At 35.7% G+C, this 22,676-nt stretch overlaps 2 protein-coding genes across 5 annotated transcripts; both read left to right on the forward strand.

Moving 5' to 3' along the window:
* Positions 1-6,327: 6,327 nt before the first annotated feature.
* On the forward strand, positions 6,328-8,557 carry LOC133864013 (scarecrow-like protein 32). Its single transcript, XM_062300195.1, has one exon. It carries the CDS (start codon positions 7,048-7,050, stop codon positions 8,392-8,394), a length of 1,347 nt encoding a protein of 448 aa, XP_062156179.1. The 5' UTR covers positions 6,328-7,047; the 3' UTR covers positions 8,395-8,557.
* A 5,829-nt stretch (positions 8,558-14,386) lies between these two features.
* Positions 14,387-21,393, forward strand: LOC133864903 (uncharacterized). 4 transcript variants are annotated; one of them, XR_009899579.1, is made up of 3 exons: positions 14,387-14,726; positions 20,002-20,244; positions 20,840-21,393. XR_009899579.1 is itself a non-coding variant. In XM_062301344.1 (2 exons), the coding sequence occupies exon 2, from the start codon at positions 15,260-15,262 to the stop codon at positions 16,313-16,315; it is 1,056 nt and encodes a 351-aa protein (XP_062157328.1). In that variant the 5' UTR covers positions 14,430-14,726; positions 15,200-15,259; the 3' UTR covers positions 16,316-16,852. The 4 variants fall into 4 exon arrangements, 2 of the variants coding, with proteins under 2 accessions (XP_062157328.1, XP_062157327.1); XR_009899578.1 differs by lacking the exon at positions 14,387-14,726 and adding an exon at positions 17,172-18,163; XM_062301344.1 differs by lacking the exons at positions 20,002-20,244; positions 20,840-21,393 and adding an exon at positions 15,200-16,852 and having other exon boundaries at positions 14,430-14,726.
* Positions 21,394-22,676: the final 1,283 nt, after the last annotated feature.

Here is a 22,676-nt window from a genome sequence, read left to right on the forward strand (position 1 = left end):
TGTGTTAAAGTTGTCTTTTTAGCATTTTTCATTACAAAATAACTGGCCAGTGACCGACATGCATCCAATTATATTAAATTGATGGAGAAATTACATTTATTTTCTACTATCTATCACTCTTTTCATAATAATTTTTTGGGTTAAATACATCTCTTTTAGTTTAAAGATTTTATTTTTTGTCTTTTATGTTTCATTTTGTATCGCAGATGATACTTTGTTTATGGCTAAAAACAAATATGGTATCTCCGTCAAACTTTCGTCCAAAAAATGATGAAAGTCCACGTCACTAGCCTTAAAAAATCGACACGTGTCCTTATGTCTAATTAAAAATTAAAAACTATAAATATTAAAAACATTAAAAAAAACTTTATGAAAAAAAAAATTATTTGGGCAAAATAGGGGTGCCCAAACCATCCCCAAAGGCGATGAGGGTGGTTCTACCACCACCAGTTAGCCTATAGGGGTGGCACAGCCACCCTTTTGGCAAAAATGAGTGTGATCGGATACTTCCATTTTGTTCAAAGGCGTAGTTTCAGCCACCTCTCTCTCTCTCTCTCTCTCTCTCTCTCTCTATATATATATATATATATATATACATTCAAAAAGTTTTTTTTTTTTTTAATTTATTTTTAATGGGACAAAAGACACGTGTCAGTTTCTTCATAGTGTTGGCGTGGGCTTCCGTTAATTTATGGACGGCAGTAACATTTTCATCTTTAGCCATAAACAAAATACCATCTGTAATATGATATGAAGTATATGAAGTAAAAAATAAAGTCTTTAAATCACGTGGAATAAAAATATATTTAACCTTAATTTTTTTAATGTCTCTCCAATTGAACCAAGTACTAGAAGGAGTTGTAATCAATGTTCGATTTCATAACTCAAAATGATAAAAATAACACTAATCTAACATTTTCGAAATTATTATTATTATTATTTTTATTTTTATTAAAAAAAAAAATCTCAAAAGTTAATCAACTTCACATAACACAACATCACATTTCATAAACCGCAACGAGAAACGTAGTGATTTGAAAATGAGAAAAAAAACACAAACTAACTTCATTAATCATTATCATTCTTTTTGTTTCTTAAATTAAACACGTGAAAGACACGTGATAATCATGTAATTTTATTAAAAATGCATATATGAATTATATGTTTTAAGGTGTAAATTTGTAAAATGTGATAATTACAAATTATGGTTTTAAGCTTTATATTGACCGAAGTCAAACATCGAGGGACATTGCAAATTGGGTCGTAGTTAGAAGAAGATAAACGTTATTTTCCCTAAATGAATTGATATTACAACAAAGTTTGACATTGATAATGAGGTTTAGTGTTAAGTTGTGTTTGGTTTCTTGGGATTGTAGGTTTAGACATACAATGGAAAAGAAAAGGGTGGTCAATGGTTCGGATAGCTTTCTGTAAATTTAAATTCATTTTGGATTTGATATAAACTTGTGGTGAATGTGCTTTCATTTGGCAATTCATGAACCATTAAACAATGAGACCTCTTAAAAGCAACAATATATTATGTTGATTATCTTTTAGGATGTGATCCTGTACAATGGTGGCCGATTTATTATAGTGGGCACTCCAAAATTTATGGTTGGCACTTATTTGTTTGTGATTTGAAAATGTAAATTTATTTATATTTTTAAATCGTTATTTTTTTAAAATATTCTTACAAATAAAACATAAAAAAGCACTTTTAACATGCAAAATTGCAATAAAATTGACACGAAAGCTTATCTAAGCAATATTAGGCAAGTTTAGACTTTAGAGGGGTGAGTTGGTTTCTTGATCTTCTAAATTTAGGGCCACCCTCAGAACTAGGCCTCCTGGGTCTAGCTAGAAGCTACGTACTTAGGTTATGGGCCCAATTTGTTCCTATCGACCCTACGATTATATTGTAAAAGGATAGCGGGGGATGGTTCAGTCAGGTGAAAACTTAAAAGCTGGCATCAGAGTAGCTGGCAAGAGTTCGGGTATTATTTTGGCAACCCAAGCCCAGACCTAGAAGGCTGCAGGCGGTTTGGGCCCAGCCCAACTTGGCTTGTTTGATAAGTGACTCCTGATTGATTTATTTATTTTTAATTTTTTTTTTTAATAATGATTGATGTAATAGTCCGTCTGCATTTACCATTTGAAAAAGTAATTTTTAAAAACCTAGTTAACCGTTTGGCAAAATCACAGTTTGACATTTTAAATCACAAGTTAACCTTTAAAATTTCATGTTTTCAAAAAAACATTATCTTGCCTGTTATTTGAAAAAGTAATTTTTTTGTGTTTTTAAATCGCAATTTTTTAAAAACACAATGCTCAAACGGTTTATAAGAGTTGGTTGGTCACTGTCACATCAGCGTTTTGAGATAGTTGTATAATGAGTATTTGTTCTGCACATGAGGTCTACACGTGCCACTCTGCAAAATAAGATCCTCTCTACTTCATTTAAAATGAAAATGAGTTATTTTACCGTCAAAATTTTTATTTTAAATATTTTTGCTTTAAGATAATGTTGGGATTGTGATCCTCTCCATTTGCAAGTGAAATGCATAGCATCCAATTTTTTTTTTTTCGCTTCTTATCATATTATAAGAAAGACAAAAAAGTTCTCAAGAGAGCAAACATTCTTTAGAGAAAGAGAAATGAAAATTATATACAAATAGAAAAGAGAGAGAGAGAGAGAGAGAGAGAGAGAGAGACAAAAAAAGATGCCGGGTAGTCCAGGGTTGTGTGGTCTAAATGAGTGGGCCAATACAACGAATGACCAATCAATCACGTGGTATGAATCATTGGCAGGTGCAGCTTTAAAAATACATGTTGATCGAGGAGAAAATTTGACAGCAGCAACGATATGGGAAGGGGTAGCAATAGATCTGGGAATATACGGCTCCTTCCTTCATTTTTATAATTTTATTTGCCTTCAAGAAGACGCCAGAGATTCATTCCTAAACAATATTATCCACGATCTCTGCCAATCTCTAAAGTCTAAACTCTCTCTCTCTCTCTCTCTCTATAATATTATTTAATTTTGTTTTGAAAAAAAAAACTAAAAGCTGAAGGCCTCCAGACTCCCATGGCTTATATATAGTTCCGTCCCTGTTTATAAGTCCCTTTACCTTATGCGCAATTTGTATGGTTTATATTAGATTAGATAAGAAAAGTGTTATTTGTTTATCTCTTAATTAATATCTTTTTATTCATATTGTTAATTTTAGATTTAAATTAAGCATATAATTGAATTTCATACTATGAAGCAGACATGAGATAAATACAATACATGTGCAAATAAATCTATGCATTAAAGAAATGGACAGAAGTGACAAAAAGAAAAGCCTCCCTACCATCTACTGTCTACGATGCTTTTGTTATATAAAAAAAAAAAAAAAAAAAAAAAAAAAAAAAAAAAAAAAAATGAAAGACACAAGCAAATAGAAGTAGCAAAATAAAGCAAATATGTTTTTTTTTTTTTTTTAACAAGTAACATGATAATTCTACATATATGAGCCAAACCATACCCCATACTTTGTTTATCAGATTTTGCAGTTTTAGCAGCCTAGTTTTAGCCAAACTATACCCCATAGTTGTAGTTCCTATATATTTTTTATTGGGGTAATTATCTTTTTTCCCATGAATTACTGGTCATTGTCAACTTATAATCACGAATTGACATCTCTACAAAAAGAGAACATGCAACTACTATTTTTGTACCTTTACCCCATTTCATAAGGGAATTTCATTAAATTGGATGGAATATTCGATTTTTAGACTTTAAACAGAAATACCCTAGCCTCAAACAGTAATTTAATAAAAAAATAATAATTTTTTTATTAAAAAGAAAAAAAAAATAGAGGGGGTGGCTACTGGTGGCATCCACCCCTCTCTCTTTTCCTTTTACTTTCTTCTTCTTCTTTTTTTTCTTTTAATTTTTTTTAATTTTAAGGTATTATATGTAAATTTGAAATTTGAGTTAGAGTATTTGAGTCTTTTCATGAACTTGACTGACGGAATGGGGTAAAGGTGTAAAAATGGTAATTGCATGCTTTCTTTGAGTCGATGTGTTAGTTCGTGGTGACATGTTGACAATGACCGATAGTTTATGGGAGAAAAGATAATTACCCTTATTTTATTTAACTACACTTTACACCATGAACTGACATCTGATTTGTATTTTGCAAATCCTCCCACCAAATTTTAAAAAAGTGACAATCTTACCCCTACAAACTACCTAACACTTAGCTTGCTCTATATATTAGCATTTTTTGTTACTTTGAACAGAAAATACATCACATGACCCACGCATGACTAAAATTGTCCATTATACATTTATACCCCTTTATCATATGTGTAAAAATATAATTATGGCCTTTGAATTCAAATTTTTTAAAGGGCCTCCTGTGGCGATTGTGGAAACCCCGTGTTTGGCTGTGGATCTCTAGCCATGGAGCTGTGGAGACTCATGATTAGGCCGGCTACTAGGCCTGGGTCTCTCTCCCTTCCATGGCCATGGAAATTGATCGGTTACAAATTTTTTATTTTTTATTTTATTTTTTATACGTCACTTTTTAAAGTTAGGTGAGATGATTACCAATAGGGTGTCCGTTCGAGGGATATATGTTACATTTTTTAATTGAAAAAAAAAAAAAAAAAAAAAAAAAAACTTATTTAGATCGACCTTAATTCATAGATGTTCTCTCGTAAACCCTCTATATTAATATTAGACACAAGGTATATATATAATATACAGAAGCACAATGATGATCTTAAATCTTATAACCCTATCAGATGCCGCCAACAATATATATTTGTTAAACCATGCATGTCGACAGACAAAGGAGAATACCGGGCTCTTGAAATGACTGAGTTGGTTCTATCAGCCTAGCACCAGACAAAGTTTTCACAACTCACTCTGAAAATTGTATGAGAGGCTGATTATTGTCCTTTTCCTTGATGAGCTCAACATTCGAAGCTGCTGTCTGTACGCCCTTGGCCTCCATATGTTTTGGACAAGTTCCTCATTAAACTAATGTACTCTCCTAAGTCACTGTGCTTATAGTGCAAGATTTAAAGCAAAAAACAAATGCCTTATCAATTTGGGTATATATATCTAAAGCTTGCACATGGTTACATTCGTTACTTTCATGCTTTCACCTTTATCTTTTGCGTTGTCTTAATGGACGAAAACCGAAGACCAATGTGGATGCCACAGAATTCCCTTACCAGAAACTCCAAAACCTGCTTCAAATGCTTGCTTTTGCCCCCATGTCCTCTTGTTCTTGTATCTCAAGTATAGGAATCCTCCTCAAAATTCTCATGGGGGATTATTAAAATCACTCCTTTAACTTATATGGTTTTCCGTATATGCTTCCCCCGGATTCTTCTTATACTCTTCTTTAGCTCTATGCATGCTTTTTGAGACCCTCGCGACCATCATTAAAAATTCTGTGCATATCTCTACAGTGAAAATGAATAGCAAAAGTGAGTCAGCTTTCACTGGTTAGAGACCTTGTTTTTCAACTTTGAACAGTAAAAGTTTGGTAGCATGGAAACTGTGGTAAGAAAACTTTTGTACAAATTCCCCTGTCACATCACGTGTTAACAAGCTGTAAAAAAAAAAAGTTGTAAATAGTTGTAAGTCTAGTATTTTTTATATACGAATATTCTGATGAGACAAAGGGAGGATTATGATGGTAGAGTTGGGAAAAGGAGATGTCCCCGGCCTTTCTAAGGGTGGCATGCCTTTTGTTGTTATTATTATTACCATTAGCATCATATTAATGTGGTTAATTATGTGTGCATATATGGCATGGTTGAGTAGTCTATTTAATGTGGGGCTGCGGTTGGGAGGGGAACCAGTCCTTTAATAAGGGAACAAAAGAGAGTATATCACATGCTGCCCTTCACATGAAATTTCTAGTGAATATGCATTAAGGATATCAAAAATGATCATGGATAAGATCTTATAAATTTGGGGGAGAGTAACGGAGGGAGAGGAAACAATGAAAGTGATCGAAGCTATATATATTCCTATATCCTAATTGGCTTGACAATGACCATTCTTTGTCTCATCGATGCATGGAATTTTTTGGCTGCCAAGACTCCTTTCAGGGACCCCTGCCCCGACTTTATCTCCTTCAAGAATAAAGGTAGGCCAATCAAAACCACTCCCTGATCATAAATGTCTTTGTAGTTCAACCCCACCTAAATGGAGAAATGAGAAATCAGGAATATTGCATAACAATAAGGTGTTTATTGCTTTAAAAAAGTACATGGAAACAATAATTAATACACAAGCAAATTAAGACACAGGAGAAAAGAAGAGCTGCATAAAATGATTTGTTCATGATACGATGGTCCGTGAGTGAGTATGCCAGAGCTTAACTGCCTCCAATCCCTACCACCACCATTACATGACAAAATCCCAACTCCCACAACCAGACAAACCCCTGGCCGGCTACTCCACATGCCTCCAAAATCCAACAGAAGCATCCCCCACTCATCCCACCTCCTCTCCTTTGTATCACACCTCAATCTCTCTCTCTCTCTCTCTCATACATAATCAAGAAAATCAGAAGAAAAAAAAAAGGGAGATAGGAAGAGGGGATTAGTCTGATTAGACCCTTTTGTAGCATGAAAAAGGTTGTTCAATCACTGCTTTCTGCATGGCAACTGAAAAGCCTGAAAATTGCTGAGAAGGGTCTCTTTTGCCCAATTTTGACTCCAATCAAGTTTTTTTTGGGGATGAGAGTTTCCTCGTGATCAGTCCCTTTTTTCCCTTAGGAAGAACAACAAAATCCTCACAGAAAAAGCTGAACTGTCAATTTCCTTCGATTCATTTGCAGAATTCCCCCAAACCGTACTGGCAAAATTTTACCTCTATTGGATCGTTTCCCAATGCCAAAGTTACCCACTACTAGTCTGGTCTCTTTCTCTCTTTCTGCTCCTCCTGATTTCTGAATTCCGTTTTTCCTTTCTTTCTTTCTGGCCCTTTAATTTCTATAACATTTTTGTGTACTAGCTCTCTCTCTCCCTCTCTCAATGATGCAATTCACTGAGGCTCCACCACAACCCTTCACGCACCAAATGACTCCATTTTCCAATCCCACCATGAACAAAAGCCAAATTCATAGGACTCGGCCGTGGCCCGGCTTTCCCACATCAAAATCCTTAGGAAGCTTCGGTGATGCCAATTGCATGGAGCAACTACTCGTCCACTGCGCCAACGCAATCGAAAGCAACGACGCCACTCTAGCCCAACAAATCCTATGGGTCTTGAACAATATTGCACCCCCCGACGGCGACTCAAATCAGCGCCTCGCCTGCGGGTTCCTCCGCGCTCTTATTGCACGCGCCGCCAAAAGCGGAAGCTGTAAACTGCAGCTTGCCGCCCTGGCAAACGCCAACACCAATCTTGCTATCGACACGCACAGATTCTCAGTCATTGAGCTCGCTAGCTTTGTCGACTTAACCCCTTGGCGTCGGTTCGGATTCACAGCCGCCAACGCAGCAATTTTAGAAGCCGTTGAAGGGTATTCCGTCATTCACATCGTCGATTTAAGCTTGACACACTGCATGCAGATTCCTACGCTTATCGATGCTATAGCTAACCGCCACGAGGTCCCTCCTCTTGTCAAGCTCACCGTGGCTACTGCCATAGACGACTTCCCGCCAACGCTTGATCTTTCTTACGAGGAATTGGGTTCGAAACTGGTTAATTTCGCGAGGTCTAAGAACGTCATGATGGAGTTTAGAGTGAGCCCTTCAAGTTACAAGGATGGGTTCGCCACGTTGATCGAAGAAATTCGTATGCAACATTTAGTATACGCAGAAAGCGGCGAGGCGCTCGTTGTTAACTGCCACATGATGCTTCATTACATTCCGGAAGAATCTTTTGAAAGCTGTTATGCTTTTGATCAAAGTTCCTCTCTCCGAACAATGTTTCTGAAAGGGCTCCGGAGTTTAGACCCCACCGTCGTCATTTTAGTAGACGAAGATGCAGATTTGACATCGAATAATATGGTGTGTAGGTTAAGGTCGGCGTTCAACTATCTATGGATACCGTACGATACTATGGACACGTTTCTTCCGCATGGGAGTAAGCAGAGGCAATGGTACGAAGCAGATATTTGCTGGAAGATTGAGAATGTCATAGCTCACGAGGGCCTTCAGAGGGTTGAGCGGCTTGAGCCGAGGAGCCGGTGGGTGCAACGAATGAGAAACGCCAATTTTCGTGGCGTCTCTTTTGGCGAGGATGCGGTGTCGGAGGTGAAGACCATGCTAGATGAGCATGCAGCTGGGTGGGGTTTGAAGAAGGAAGAGGAAGATCTTGTTCTCACATGGAAAGGACACAATGTTGTGTTTGCCACTGCTTGGCTGCCTGCTTGAATGCTTGATCGATGAAGATTTTCTTTCTGCTTAATTTTAAAATTTAGTCTCTAATTCTTCTTCTATTTTAGACAGTAGATGCATGAGAGTTTATTGTGATGAAGGTTTTTGTATTCATGTTGCCAATAATTTGATACAATTTCTTCTGGCTCTTAATTATAACTAGTAACCAAATTAAAGAAATCTCTCCCTCTCTCCCTCTCTTGAACCCTGTGATTATAACATTTTAGCAAATTTTGGTGTGTGCCAATTTTTCTGATCACAATTTGCATGTTACTATCTTCATATCTTCGCACTGACACATGATTCGATTTTTCATAAGAAAAAGAAATCAAAATTGTTTCTGTCCTTCTGGGGGGAAGGGGACTGACAGCAGCTCACTACATGATTAAATTTGAAAAATGATGGAGACGAGTCTCTTAGCTTTTGTTTCCCTTCGCCATAGTCGTAAACTAAGCATATAAGGATTTATCGGTCTTCGCTAATATACATGCAATAAACAGCTACAGTTTCTAAATACTTAGGTTCCTAGCAGCTATTTGAATCTATGGTTTGTCTCTCACTCCTTTCCATTACACATATACTGCTAGATCTTTATATATATATATATATATAATTGAGGTTCAGATATCACTTTAATGTGGAAAAAGAACGGGCTCATAGAGCTTTTAATTTCAGTTTCTAGAAAGCTAGCAATCAGCATTTAGCTAGCTGAGTTGCTTTTCTCCTTTTGTTTTTGGCAAGCCTTTGGCTCGAATAAATTTCTAATAGATGCTGTCCTCCAGATGAAAGGATCAAATCCATTTTTGCCTGGTAGACTCTGCAAATTTTTGTGGTCCGATCCGAAGTAGGAATATCTAGGTGATCTAAACAGTACCCCAGGTTCCCCACATGGTATGTGTTCTTCTTGGAATTAGACAGATGTTCAAAGATCCTTGGACCCTTTACTCATAGTTCTAGAAAATGAAATGGTAGCTAGTGTTTCTATTCCGGGAGGTTGCCGGCCTGAAAGAGCATGGCAACCACTGGAACGTTTGTTAAGTGCAATTTTGAGTACTATGTATGCACTACAAAAAATTAGCAATTTAGTGGCGTGGCTACAGTAACTCACTTTATGACACGCCACTAATTAGTGAGGTTTCATTTAATGAAACGTCACAAAATAATTTAGTGGCGTGTTAAATATGCCACCTCAAAAATTAGTGGCGTGTTGAAACTGACACGCCACTAAATAGTGGCGTGTCAAATAGACACGCCACTAATTTTTTTCGTTTTCCCTCTTTTTTTCCTCGTTTTTTATTCCACTCCCGCTCACCCTTTATTTGTTTTGGTTTTTACCCCTTTTTCTCCTTATAGAAGATCGTCTGTCTTCTCCCCTACACAGGTACGATTCTTTCTTCCTTTCTTCTTTCTTGTCTTCCTTTCTTGTCTTTTGTCTTCTTTCTTTGTTTCTTTTTCTTTTAATTTTTCTTTTTCTTGATCTAGGGGCCTGAGATTGCATATATGGTTGGTAAGAACATGGAAGGATTGGCTTGAGGACTCCATTTCTGTCCTCTGTTTAATTAGTGTGAGATTTCGTTTTGATTCATCAGCAAGTATAAGCACAAACAAAAGAGAACGAAAAAGCCTATAGGAAATAAAAACCCTAGTTTTTCCCCCCTTTCACCTCTTCCAACCTGTACGGCCTTCCAGCCTCTTTGTGAGGCTTACCCACCTCCTAGTGAGGCTTATCTACCTACTAGTGAGGTTTTTCTATTGGGTTTTTTCCCCAACTCCCCTGCTTTCCTCTGGTAATTTCGGGTTTCAGTTAAGAGTTACAGAGCTTCGGTGATTCTCTCTGAGTGCGAATCAGTTGGTGTCTCTGTTTACAGAGCTTCTGTGTGTGTGGTTCCCTCTTAGCACGAATCATTTGGTGTCTCTGCGTTTGTGGTTGGCAAGTCGTCTCTGCGTTTTGTTTTTCAGTAAAGGGGGAGTTTGCCGGTGGAGGGTATTTTGTTGGATTTTCCTTCGTCCTCTCTAGGTTTCTCTGCAAAAATAACAAAAGGTGCGAGTTGGGTCTTCTCCGCAAGTGGTTTTGTCTCTGATCTGTCCCTTGGCAAAGGGGGAAGGCTCCGGTGGTGGAGTGTATTTTGCCGAATATTTCAACACAGGGCCGTAGAGGTGATTTGGTTAGTGCATCCAATGGATCTTTAAGCAGACCTACCATTACGTTTTCCAAAAAGTAATAAAAAAAAAAAGAAAGTAATCATTATATTAAAAAAAAAAAAAAAATGCACGCAGTACATGTGCTGGGTGTATTTTTTTTTTAACTGCCACGCCGCAGATTGTGGCGTGGCTGTTCCTAACCCACGCCACTAATTTAGTGGCGTGGCTATATCTGACACGCCACTAAAGTTTGTGGCGTGACCAAATTTGCTATGCTACTAATTAGTGGCGTGGCAGTTTAGACACACCACTAAATGAGAATTGGTGAAAAATTGATTAGTGGCCTATCAAAAATGTCACTAATTACACGCCACTAACACTTAGTGACCTGTTAGACCACCAAAAACGCCACTAAATGCATGTCACTAAAAATCAGTTTTTTTGTAGTGATGCTTAAGTTTTTGGACTATCTTTTCTTGTAAGCTTATTTTGAAGGATTAGTTTTAAACGAGGTTCGTATAATTTCGTATTAGAGTCATTACCACATTGAATATGAGATTTGATACAGCTCACCGAATATAAAATTGAATGGGTTACGAATTTGTGGTCGAATCATGGAGAATGCGACTTATAGTTTGAATTTAAATGTCTTGTTACTATGTATGTGCATATTGTTAAGTCACTAAATATTGATAAATGAGTAGAATCACCCCAAGAGAAAATGACTACCATTGAATTAGTGTCAATAGAGTGGAACGTTATAGTATGTTACGATCTCAAATGTTCCACATCGTTTAAATACAATTCTAACTATATATTTATAAGCTTTTGAATACCCTCCTCTTGCAAATAGGTTTTTAAGAGTAAATTTTACCTAATGTTTATATATATCATAGCGTGACGTGATGAGAAGCTGATCTAATTCTGAATTTACAAGCACGCAACTCATAATTCTTCCACAAAATCAAGAAAAATCAAGAAATTTGCCGGAAAATTGAAAAAAAAAAAAAAAACTCTGTTTGTAGTGTTTTTGAAAAACTAACGACAATATAGAAGTCTGGTGGCCAAGTCATCCTTATTAGGTTTATATAGAAAAGAAGGCAACCTTGAAAAGAAAAATATATATAAAACTACCTTGCCGTAATTTAGATAAACTGAACTTCTCGAAGTACATTTTTGGACCTCTTTTAATTTGACTTGGTAAATGTTAAAATTGGAAGAGTTTTCTCGAAGAGGAATACAAAAAGTAGTCGTTTGAGTAAACCTTTTCAACGCCATTAAGACTACCTCCATATATTTTACGTCGAAATTACAAGATATTATCTTTTTAGTATTAATTACTAACTAATTTGCTCGCGTAACCATCAAAACTAGTACTCTAGTTCTCTTTGATATGAAATATGGCTTTTGGGGTCGGACCCGAGAGGATTTCCAAGAGGATTTCTGTTCCTGCGTGGACTTTTGAGAAGAGTTCGGTTTCCTCTAAGTTGGTGGCTGAGTTTTCATTGTCTTTGCCAAGAGTTGACGAGTGCTTTTCTTTTTCTTTGGCTTCTGCGCGCTTTGGATTTTCCCATGTTTTCTGCTTTCCACTGTACCAGGAATTGATCAAAGTTTAACGATTGAAAGCGTCACTAACTCGACCATGATACCATCAATGTTGGAGTACTCGTGCGGATCGGATAAGGCTGCAACCCATCGATCGAGTCCGATCCAATTCTTGTATATATAGTTACCGAAGCCTGTTAATTTTGATATTTTCGAGGAGGTTATTTAGGGGTTAATGTTCATTGTCAAATTATTTGTTGTATTGATTTCATTTGATTATGGATTTCTTTTTCTTCTAAGAAATAAATTGGATTGAGGTATTTATTTCATCGTGCTTAGACCTTTACGATGTAAATGATGCCACATTATATAAATTATTTGATACAACAATATTAAATCTGACAATGAAATAACTCATTTATATTTCACTTAAAATGGAAGCTAGGATCCTATTCCTGTTTGTAACGATTGATTGATGGGTTTGGTTTATAATTATTCCTTTATATTGGAGGGCTTTTATATTAATTTCATATATTATTATATGTAGGGGTGGAATTAAAATTTTAGGTTTGAGGTAAAACTAAGAAGACTTTTTTAAGGTAAAATTTTAATTTTGGAGGATTTATCTCATAAAAAAGTATATAATTTAGAAGAAATGTTAAAAATTTTGGGGAGCTAGTGAGCTACTGCCCCCAACCTTACATGTACGTAGTTCCGCCATTGATAATATGGTTTTCAGGGTCTCTTTGTTAATGCATGAGTTTTGAGTCTATTTTTGTTTTCGGTTTGAAAAAATGTTGACATAAAGGTAAAAATTATTTATGAATTTTTATGAGTGTTTTGACTTTTGTGTTTAGGTTGTTTGATAATGTTTTTTGTTTTGAGAGAAAAAACAAAAGACAATTTATTTTTTATTTTTTAACAAACATAGCTTAATGTTTCATTTCAAAAAATAAAAAACTTTTTTTTTTATTATCTACACATACAATTTTGTTATTTATCAATTAAATACAATTAAAAACATTAGTCATTTTACTCTACTAATTTTTACATAATATAAGAGACTAAGAGAGTATCATCTCTATGATTTGTGAGTCTATTTGAACGAATTATTTCAATTAAATGGTCTAACAAAATTTATAAAATAGCTAAAGCCCTATCAATTTTGAGTAGATCGACAGCACTCTATATAATCTATCTCATTTTTAAATATAATTTCATTTATATTTTCTCATAAACAATCTAATTATATTAACCTTAACATGGTGTCCCATGATTGGCAATGAAATAATAGATTTGGTGCAACTGAATGTCTTGAATGCTATATATATATAAAAATAAAAAATAAAAAAAAGGGAAAAAAAAAGGAAAATATATTTAAGAAGTCCATAAGATATGAATTTTTATCAAATAATTTATTGAGGTTTAAATTTATCAATTTACTTTCAAATGTTTCGATTGTTATCAAATAGATCATTTCATCTAATGTTTACCTTCTGTTAAATCTTTAGCAATTACGCAACGTCATGCTCAATTAGAAAGCAACATGTGTTTCATTTAATAAAAAATAAAAAAGATTTAAAAAGAAAAAATAATTATAAATATTTATATAAAAACAAAAATAATTAAAAATCTAGAGGTGGGGTGGCTCAATGTTTTTTTTAAAAGAAATAGAATTGTTTTATATAATAATAATTTTTGTCTTTTTCTTTTTAGATTTTTTTTTTATTAAAGGAAACACATGTCACTTTCTGATTAGATATAATGTGGCAAAATTGTTAGAAATTTAAAGGAAAGTAATATGAGGGACCTATTTCTCAAAAAAAAAAATTGTTTTTGAACGGCCTAAAAGAGAGAGCTACGAAATCTACATGCTTCAAACACCTTATAATGTGAGACCCACCCACTCAAAATAGGTGAGCTCTGCAACCTTTATTTTTGAAGCTACCCAATATTGTTTTAATTAGAATTTTTTTAAATTATTTGCTCGAATTTAAGCAGGTAATTATGAGAAAAGCCTTATGAGATCTATTTGACCAAATACAAATTTAACTGCCTAATCACTTATCGGGTCAAGTAGATTCTATAAGTGTTTTCTCACAACTACCTGTTTAAATTTCTTTAAATTTAGATAAATAATCGAAAGTATCATAATTCTATTTTTTTAACAAAAATTCTGACAGCCTTATTAGCAGGGAAAAGAATTCCATGTTGTGGGCATTTAAACCAGCACCTCAAAAAAAGCCGCTGACTTTGAAAGCGTAGTTGACTTGTTGGGTCGTTACCATACACACAACCTCAATGCGCTTTCCGGACACACCAATTGTTGGTGTGGGCGTGTATTATGTGTGACATCAAGTACTGTAATACGTGAACTCTAGATAATCATATGATTGGCACGGCACACCAAGGAAACGAAGGAGGCTGCTTAGCTGCGCACACTTGTTCAACGCACGTGCCTTTGACCCTCCGATGACTTAAAGAAGCTTCTGAAAAGCGTCGACCCTCTTGCCTACCAGCCCTAATCTCTGTCTCTCTCTCTCTCTCTCGCGTAGAGTAATCCAATGGGGAAGTGATCGAACAATTGCAGTGACTACAGTGACGCTCTGAAGGAAATTCAATCACGCAGTTTGGGAATTCAGGTTGGTTTCTTGGTTTCGTTTGCGTAAATTGCTTTCTTGGGGTTTCCATTTGTTTCTGATTAAATTCTGAACAGGGTTTTTTTTTACGGAACTCGAATTTGACTTCAACCTTTTATAGAGCTTAATTTTCATCTAGTAAAGTTTTATTGCTTTTTTGTTTATTTTTCTCGAAATGGATGTTGAGCGGTGAAAATTCTGTGATTAATTGTATATTGCGGTTACCTTCTAAATTTATTCTGTTATAAGTGAAACAATTGAATGTGTAAATAGTAAATACTAAGTCAGAAAATTGCCTTCGGAGATCAATCCCAATCTGGGTTTTGATCCTCTTGTCTCGAAGTGGGGTCATTCAGTTTAAGTCAGCAGGCAATGTTGACTTTCTTCACTGATATTAACTTGCCAATAGACTATTAAAATTAGGGTTTTAGGTTTTGAATTGCAATGTGGACTGATGGTTATTTGGATTTCAATAGGCTTTTCTGTAACTCGCTGAAATTTTGGTTTTGGTGATAGTGAGGAGTACGGAAAACGATATGGTGGTGGGTCGGCATTTTTCTCGAATAGACAGTTTAGAGCTGAAGTCTCAGATTGAGAGGAAGCTGGGGCGCCGGAAGGCGGAGGAGTATTTTGATCTCCTCACAAAATTTTTAAGTCTTAAGATTAGCAAATCCGATTTCGATAAACTCTGCATGGACAAAATTGGGAGGGAAAATGTTCGGCTTCATAATTATCTCATTAGATCAGTCATAAGAAATGCATTCCTCTCAAAGACTCATCCGTTAAAGGAACACGAAGTGGAAGGTTCTCTCAGTGTTAAAGTGGCAAATGGGTATCAAAGAAGTGGTATTCAGTCATTGTGCAAAGATATTCCACAATCCCCTCGAAAGGGGAGGACCCCAAATATTCGTGATCGCAAGTTTAGGGACCGCCTGAGTCCTCTTGGGCCTCATGGAAAGAACCATAGTATTGCTTGTGAAGATTCGATCCCCAAAATGCAAGAACAGCAAAGTGCTACAGAGCTGGTTTCCTTGGGTAGCAGACCCCCTGGCTCTGTGGAAGATGGGGAAGAGGTTGATCAGGCTGCTGGAAGCCCAACCATTTATAGTCGGAGCCCTGTTAGAGCTCCTCTTGGCATCCCATTGAATACGAAAGGGACAAGAAAAGTATTATGTAATGGATCGGCATCTGCATTTGTCACTGAGACTTGTGAGAACAGTGGTGAGCTACCTGATACCAGTTCTTTACTGAAGAGATTGGAGCAGAAGTTGGAGACAGAGGGACTAAAAGTCTCGGTAGATTGTGCAAACTTGTTGAACAATGGCCTCGATGTATGTCTCAAGAGATTGATAAAGCCCTGTTTGGAACTTGCTGGTTCAAGGTCTGTACATGAACACATAGACCAAAGGCATAGTCGTGCCATACCTGGTTTGAGGAGAATGGGGCCTGTGATATATGTACCAAAACCAAGTGAGCCTACTTTTGCATCCATGTCAGACTTTCGGGTTGCAATGGAGTTGAATCCCCTGATACTTGGAGAAGATTGGCCAACAGAACTTGAGAAAGTTTGCTTGCGTGCATCAGAAGGCTGAACTGAAACTGATTAGCTCATGATTTTGGTAAAGCAATAAGTTTGGGATTTGATTCAAGGTGATGATGAGTTACCACAATACAATTGTAAAATCTACTATAACACTGATCTTGACCTTGCCGTTTATATAAGCACTGCTGAAATACATTAGTACAAGTTATCAAAAGTTTTGGATGAGGGTGATTAGACTGTATATAGTTTTCAGTGCTGATTTTTTCGGGGTGGGACACCAAGACATGGTAAAGTATAGACATATCAACACTTGTAAGAATCTTGCTATAATGAATAGGTCAGTGGTCTTCTTTGACTAATATCTCTAGTTTGTTAGTTAATTTTATTATGCTTTATGTTTGTTAATCAAGCTTGTCTTTGAAGCTTTCAGGTCTACTTTTCTGAAATTCCTTATCCCATTAGATCCAATAGATTGCACTTTTTGACAGTTGTTGTTTCCATTAAAATTCTCTCTTTGTCATATGCGTGAACCAACACACATGCATACACACAGCAATTATTTTGATGAAGTTGAGATGAAGGTTTAGTCCCTAACTGTGATATTTATCTTATTCATTAACTGCATGCGAAGGTAGAGACTATTGCATGCTTGTAACCCCCACCCCCACCCCCACCCCCCTTCTCTTCTCTCTTGAGGTTGGGAAAATAGAAAAGAAAAAAAAAAAAAAAAAGAAGAAAAAAAAAAAGAAGAAAAAAAAGAAGAAAAAAAAAAAGAAAAAAAAAAGAAAAAAAAAGAAGAAAAAAAAAAGAAAAAAAAAAAGAAGAAAAAAAAGAAAGAAAGAAAAAAGGGAAAAAGGAGAAGAAGAAAGAAAAGAAAAAGAAGCTAAACGTTGAAGATTTATACAAGATCCAAATATTTGATGGAACAGAAAAATGAGTGAAAAAAAGAAAGAAAAGAAGAAAGCCAGAAGAAGAAGAAAGAAAAGAAAAAGAAGCTAAACATTGAAGATTTATACAAGATCCAAATATTTGATGGACCAGAAAAATGAGTGAAAAAAAGAAAGAAAAGAAGAAAGCCAGAAGAAGAAGAAAGAAAAGAAAAAGAAGCTAAACATTGAAGATTTATACAAGATCCAAATATTTGATGGACCAGAAAAATGAGTGAAAAAAAGAAAGAAAAGAAGAAAGCCAGATGAGCAAATTCAACCTTGATGATGTAGATAGAAGTAATATATGGTTGGGGTGTGTTGAAACTTGAAACACCAGATGCTGAGGTAGATAAACATATGGAAGATGTTTGTTTTATTGTCTTGTGCTTGTTGAATTTAAGGTGTACAACATATACTGTAGGCGCTGGAATGGTGTCTAGTAGAGGTTGAGTGTCACAACACAAAATTTGTGGCCTCATTGTGCTCTTGCCCGTTTCAGTTAGATGAGTGAGCAGTTGACATTCAGCTGTCACCTTGGTCCTATGTGCTTGTAGTCTGGAATTTTCTCGCTCTATTGGCTTAGCTTTTATTATCCTTTGGATTGATTGAAGAATATATATGTCTATCATACACGGTGAGTGGTAATCTTTTTCTGTTGTGAACTATGCACGTTAGTCTAAGCATCAGTATGCAAAGTCGAATACTGCAGTTTCTAAATCCAGTGACACTTTGGTATATACTCTTAAGACAACTGCAAGGAACATTGTTGTGCATCATCCATCTGAGACAGTTGAGAAGACCGAAATTTGACTGCAATGGAAGTGCCACACGGTATTGTATGATAGATACCAAACAATTTGGTACCCATGTGTGTCTCCTCTCTCTTCTTTGGTGGCAGGTTGGTGATTAAATCATGAAACCAGGGACCAAAGAGAAGCCACTGCAAGGAAAGTTGAAGTGGTAATGAGGTATCTGTCGAACTTTTTAGATGCATTTGTTTTCTGTCATTTTCCAAGCTAAATGCACTTTAAATATTTTTCTTAATAAAATTTCACTGTGGATATAATTATACCGCGAGAATGGAAATGTTTTATTGCTTTACAGTATGCACATTGGTCTAATCATTGATGATGGAATTTGTATGCTTCAGTTTCTAAATCCAGAGGGCTTTCTTTGCTATTCATTGCAATTTATTTAGAATCTAGAGGTACTGCCAATAGAAAGTATTTAATCCAGGACACACGTGGAAGGAACTTTTCTGAGCATCATCCATGTGAGACTAGAGAATACCAAAACTCGACTGCAATGAAAGTGCCACAAAGTATTGTATAAGAGAATCAACCAATGCTCATGATTTAGTACACATGGGTGTCTCCTCTTTCTTCTTTGTTGGCCGGCTGGTTATTAAATCATGAACACAGTGACCTAAGGGAAGCCACTGCAAGGAAAGTTGATGTTGTAATTAGGTATTAATCAAACCTCTGAAATGAATGTCTTTTCTGTCATTTTCCAATCTAAATGCACTTCAAATATTTTTTTTGAAGTAAATTGCATTGTTAAGGTGAGTCAATGAGGCCCAGGTGTAAGGACAGCTTGAGAGCACTGTATTGCTGATTAATGTTTCTTACTCTTTTGCTTCTATTTGTGCTTCATACCTGTATGTTTATTTCATGAACCAAAAGAATTGGGATACTAAAGAGTAAAAGAAAACAGGGTTAGACTTCTAATGGGTTATCCAATATCCGGTTGGTCTACGATTGATTTGGAGAGTTTTCATGAGCTTTTGGTTGCAATATTCTTGGTCTCAGTAGTTGCTATTGTCTTTGCAAGAAACGGAATGGGACTTCTAATGATTCAAAGACGAAAAAATCCTCATCAGCTTAGCTTGTGAAGTGGCTGTGCTCTATGGTTAAGAAACTCATGACCAAACCGTTACTCTTTATCCACCTTTTGAAGCTCGTCCACCTAAAAGGCTTCTCTATACTGCATGGCTTGCTTATCTTCGGGGAATCTCAATCACTGTGCTATCTATTTCGTTGAGGGTCTTTTTTTCCAGATTTTCTTGGAAGCATTTCATATATATAATTTCTGTAATGCTCGAAAGCTGGTATCCTTCTGTTACAAAGGGTTTTGGTTCTTCTACTTTTCCTTTGATTTTAGAAACTTCCTTGCTTGTTTTTCTTGCAATCAACCCTTAATTCTGGATTCTTGAATACAATTATTTTATTGAAGTTAGCTTGCAGGGTGAGCTGAAAGGGAGAAAAATAAATAGAGTAGCACTCGACCACTATGTTTACAAGTACTGCAGTCCCTCGTCCTCCCCTTATTATATTCTTCTTCTAATGTAAACTTGACGTGAAATATGGCTTCTAGGAATCACTGTCATGATCAGTAGGAGTCTCATTTTCTTGTTCTTTCTTTCTTTGTTTCTTCTTTATATTCTTTACTTTTCATATTAATATTTTTAAGTGCTTTTTTGTACGACCTTTACATTAGTAAACATAATTGTTTCATCTATTTAGTTTGTGCATGAATTCTATGTCCCTTATAGGACGCATATGAATCTCATTCATTTGCAATATGATGTTCTATTTTTTGTTTCCCCTCCACTTTTCTGCTTATAGAATTTAGCAAGTATCAAGATTCCTCTGTTAGTAAAGAAAAAATAAATAAATGGAATATTACATGAATGAACAGTCTAATTTTGAATGCTTTTTGCTTGTTCCATGTCCATTTCGAACAAAGCAGATGTGATCCATGTCGATCCTGTTAACTTACAAGTGAATCATTTTTATTTGAAATTCAGGAAAATCTTGTCATTGAAGCTTGCATCAGAGACGGCCTCTGCTTTGGAATCAGTGGATACCATTGGATTATCAGGTTAAGCTTTGCTCTCTCCAGAATTGAGTTTAATCCAAAGAAAAGGCACCAACACATTTGTAACACTTCAGAAAGTTAGTCCCATGTTGAAAAGATGAATTGTCCACGTAGAGTTGGTGGATTATAAATAAGCTCATAAGTGCTAAGTATCATATCGGTTCCTTACCAGGTGAGACTGTGCTTTATATTTATTTATTTTTTTAAAAAAATATGAGTATAGATTTTATAAGTGATTCTAAAGAGCTCAAATTACAACTTGACTAGTCTTTTTAGCGCAAATATGGCTAATGTTTTCCTTAAATCCTTACCATATTCCTCCATGTTTGTGGCATTAAATTAATTTATTTTACATATGTAAAGTTTTTGCTTTTTCAAAAACTCCATAGTGGTTTTCATGCACTATGGTCAAACAATAGTGCACATCTTTCACTCTGGATTGGAGTAGAGAATAAAATCTGCGTAGTGTTTTGTAAAGTAGGTCTGAGAATCTTTCAATCACTGAATTCAAGGCTTTCGACTTTCAAGTCCCTCACGTTTATAAGCAACAACTTTTTCTCTTTCTTCTTTCTTCTTTTTTTTTTTTTTTTTTTTTTTTTTTTTTGGGGGGGGGGGGGGGGGTATAATCAAGTAGAAATGATGCATCTAATAATGTACGTGATTTAACATTATTTAAAGTTTTAAAATACGTGTCTAACATTGACTTTATATACATTGTTCGATACACTAATTTCAAATCCTGACATTTCATTGAAATGAATAATTAGTGAAAGGGAGAGAATACTATTCCAAGGACTAGAAGAGGGGAGGCATATAATTAAGCACCCCGTTTACAGGTGGCTGGAAGGACTAGAAGAGGGGAGGCATATAATTAAGCACGCCGTTTACAGGTGGCTGGTGCAATGAAGTTCATTGAATAATAGTGGATCTTTGCATGTGGAGAGTGTTACATTCAAAAGCAAAAATTAAAGTTTAAATGCGTAAGCGACTTGAAGTCTTCTGTTGTATTGGGCATGGGCGGAACAAATCATGGCGTTTTTGGCCCGGCTGTTGAAAACGAGAGGATTGGGATTGATTTTGATCGGTAACGACGTGCAGGAGGTGAGATGTGATGTTTGTTTTGGACTTTCCTTGTATTTTGATATCAGTGGCTTTTATTCCTTTTACGTGTACCATATGTCTATTGATCGACGAGAATATGCTTCTTCTTTTTTTTCTTTTCCTTCGAAAGGTACAACATTTTCCTGAGTTATGTTCATTTTCTTTTCGGGCGATTATAATTTGGTGAGAGATTTACTCTAAATTGGGCAGGAATAAATTCGTCTAAAGATCGATCTACATTTTTTTTTTTTTTTTTTACAGTAGTGTTTCTTCCAATTCTTTTAATAATATTTAAAAATCGTGTATTTGTTTTTATATGGTTAAAGAATATATAACAATTTTATAAACCAAATTTGAAAGAACTTCATCAATTTGGAGAAGGGAAAAACTGTGTTGTCTCTATCCTTATAAATTATAATTGACATGTTTGGATGCAACAAGACCTTGTCAATATTGAGCCAGGGTGTCATTTGGATTTACGCGAAAAAGTTTATGGTGTTATGAGGCGACATGAATGTTTGATGAATGCCAACTCATGTTTAACAGAAAGTTAATGAAAGAGAATGACAGGCCAAGCATCTTGAAATGTCAAACGTTGTTGTTTATTTATTTGTAATGGATAATGCGATTGATTGCCACCTTTACGAGGGTTTAGGATCTTCATAGTTATGATTTAATGCTGTTATATTTAACGGTCTAGTAAATATGTTGATACGCCATTTAAAAAATTAAAAGATGTAACATCATGAATACCATTAGATGAAGCATTATATTATGATATAGAGAGAATACTTGTTATTTTTTGAGAGCTCTTCTCTCTTTCTCTCTCTCTCACTCTTCAAAAAATTATTGCGAGCATTTGGTTGTTACTTTAGTGAGCAGGATTTACTCCCTCCTTCTCTCCTGCCCTAGTTATTTTACTCTTTCTTTTTCACCTTTTTGGCTTCAACTTGAAAGACATTTTAGCTATGTTCCAGCTTTTTCAGCACGAACGTGCCTTCTCCCCATTTTTCTCGACCATGGATCCACCTATCATCTACCCCCACGCATGCAACTCATGCACCACCATTTTGTTTTGGCTTCCACAATAGATCCCTGGCTCCCTTGTTCCCTCAAGCCATGATCTCTATAGGTGGCACTCCTATTTCGTCTATGAAGACATCAAGATCCAATTACAATCCCAAATGCGATGTCCCCTATGTCTTCATCATCAAGTACCTCTCTCACTGAACATCACAGTGGTGCTTCGCTCCAACCGGTTCTAGTGCTTTCTCCTCTGTTATGATTCTCAAATTTGCTTGTTGCTCCGGTTGACGTTCCTAATGGCAATTCTGCCTTTGGATTGTTGTTTCAAACTGTCATTTATGGTGGCCTTTTTTCTAGGTCAGTGAGCCAAGATTCAATTGGCAGGACTAATTTTTTTGACCCATTTCCAATAGTCTTTAGGTTTTATTTGTGTCGGTTGTTTTGGAGTCTTTCTTGAATTGCCTCACCCTTATTTTG

This window comes from Alnus glutinosa, chromosome 3 (genome assembly GCF_958979055.1).
Source record: "Alnus glutinosa chromosome 3, dhAlnGlut1.1, whole genome shotgun sequence".
NCBI classification, from domain to species: Eukaryota; Viridiplantae; Streptophyta; class Magnoliopsida; order Fagales; family Betulaceae; genus Alnus; species Alnus glutinosa.

What these genes read in the sequence shown, in the direction of transcription:
- LOC133864013 (XM_062300195.1), top strand. Translation starts at nt 7,048, where the DNA reads ATGATGCAATTCACTGAGGCTCCACCACAACCCTTCACGCACCAAATG.
- LOC133864903 (XM_062301344.1), top strand. Translation starts at nt 15,260, where the DNA reads ATGGTGGTGGGTCGGCATTTTTCTCGAATAGACAGTTTAGAGCTGAAG.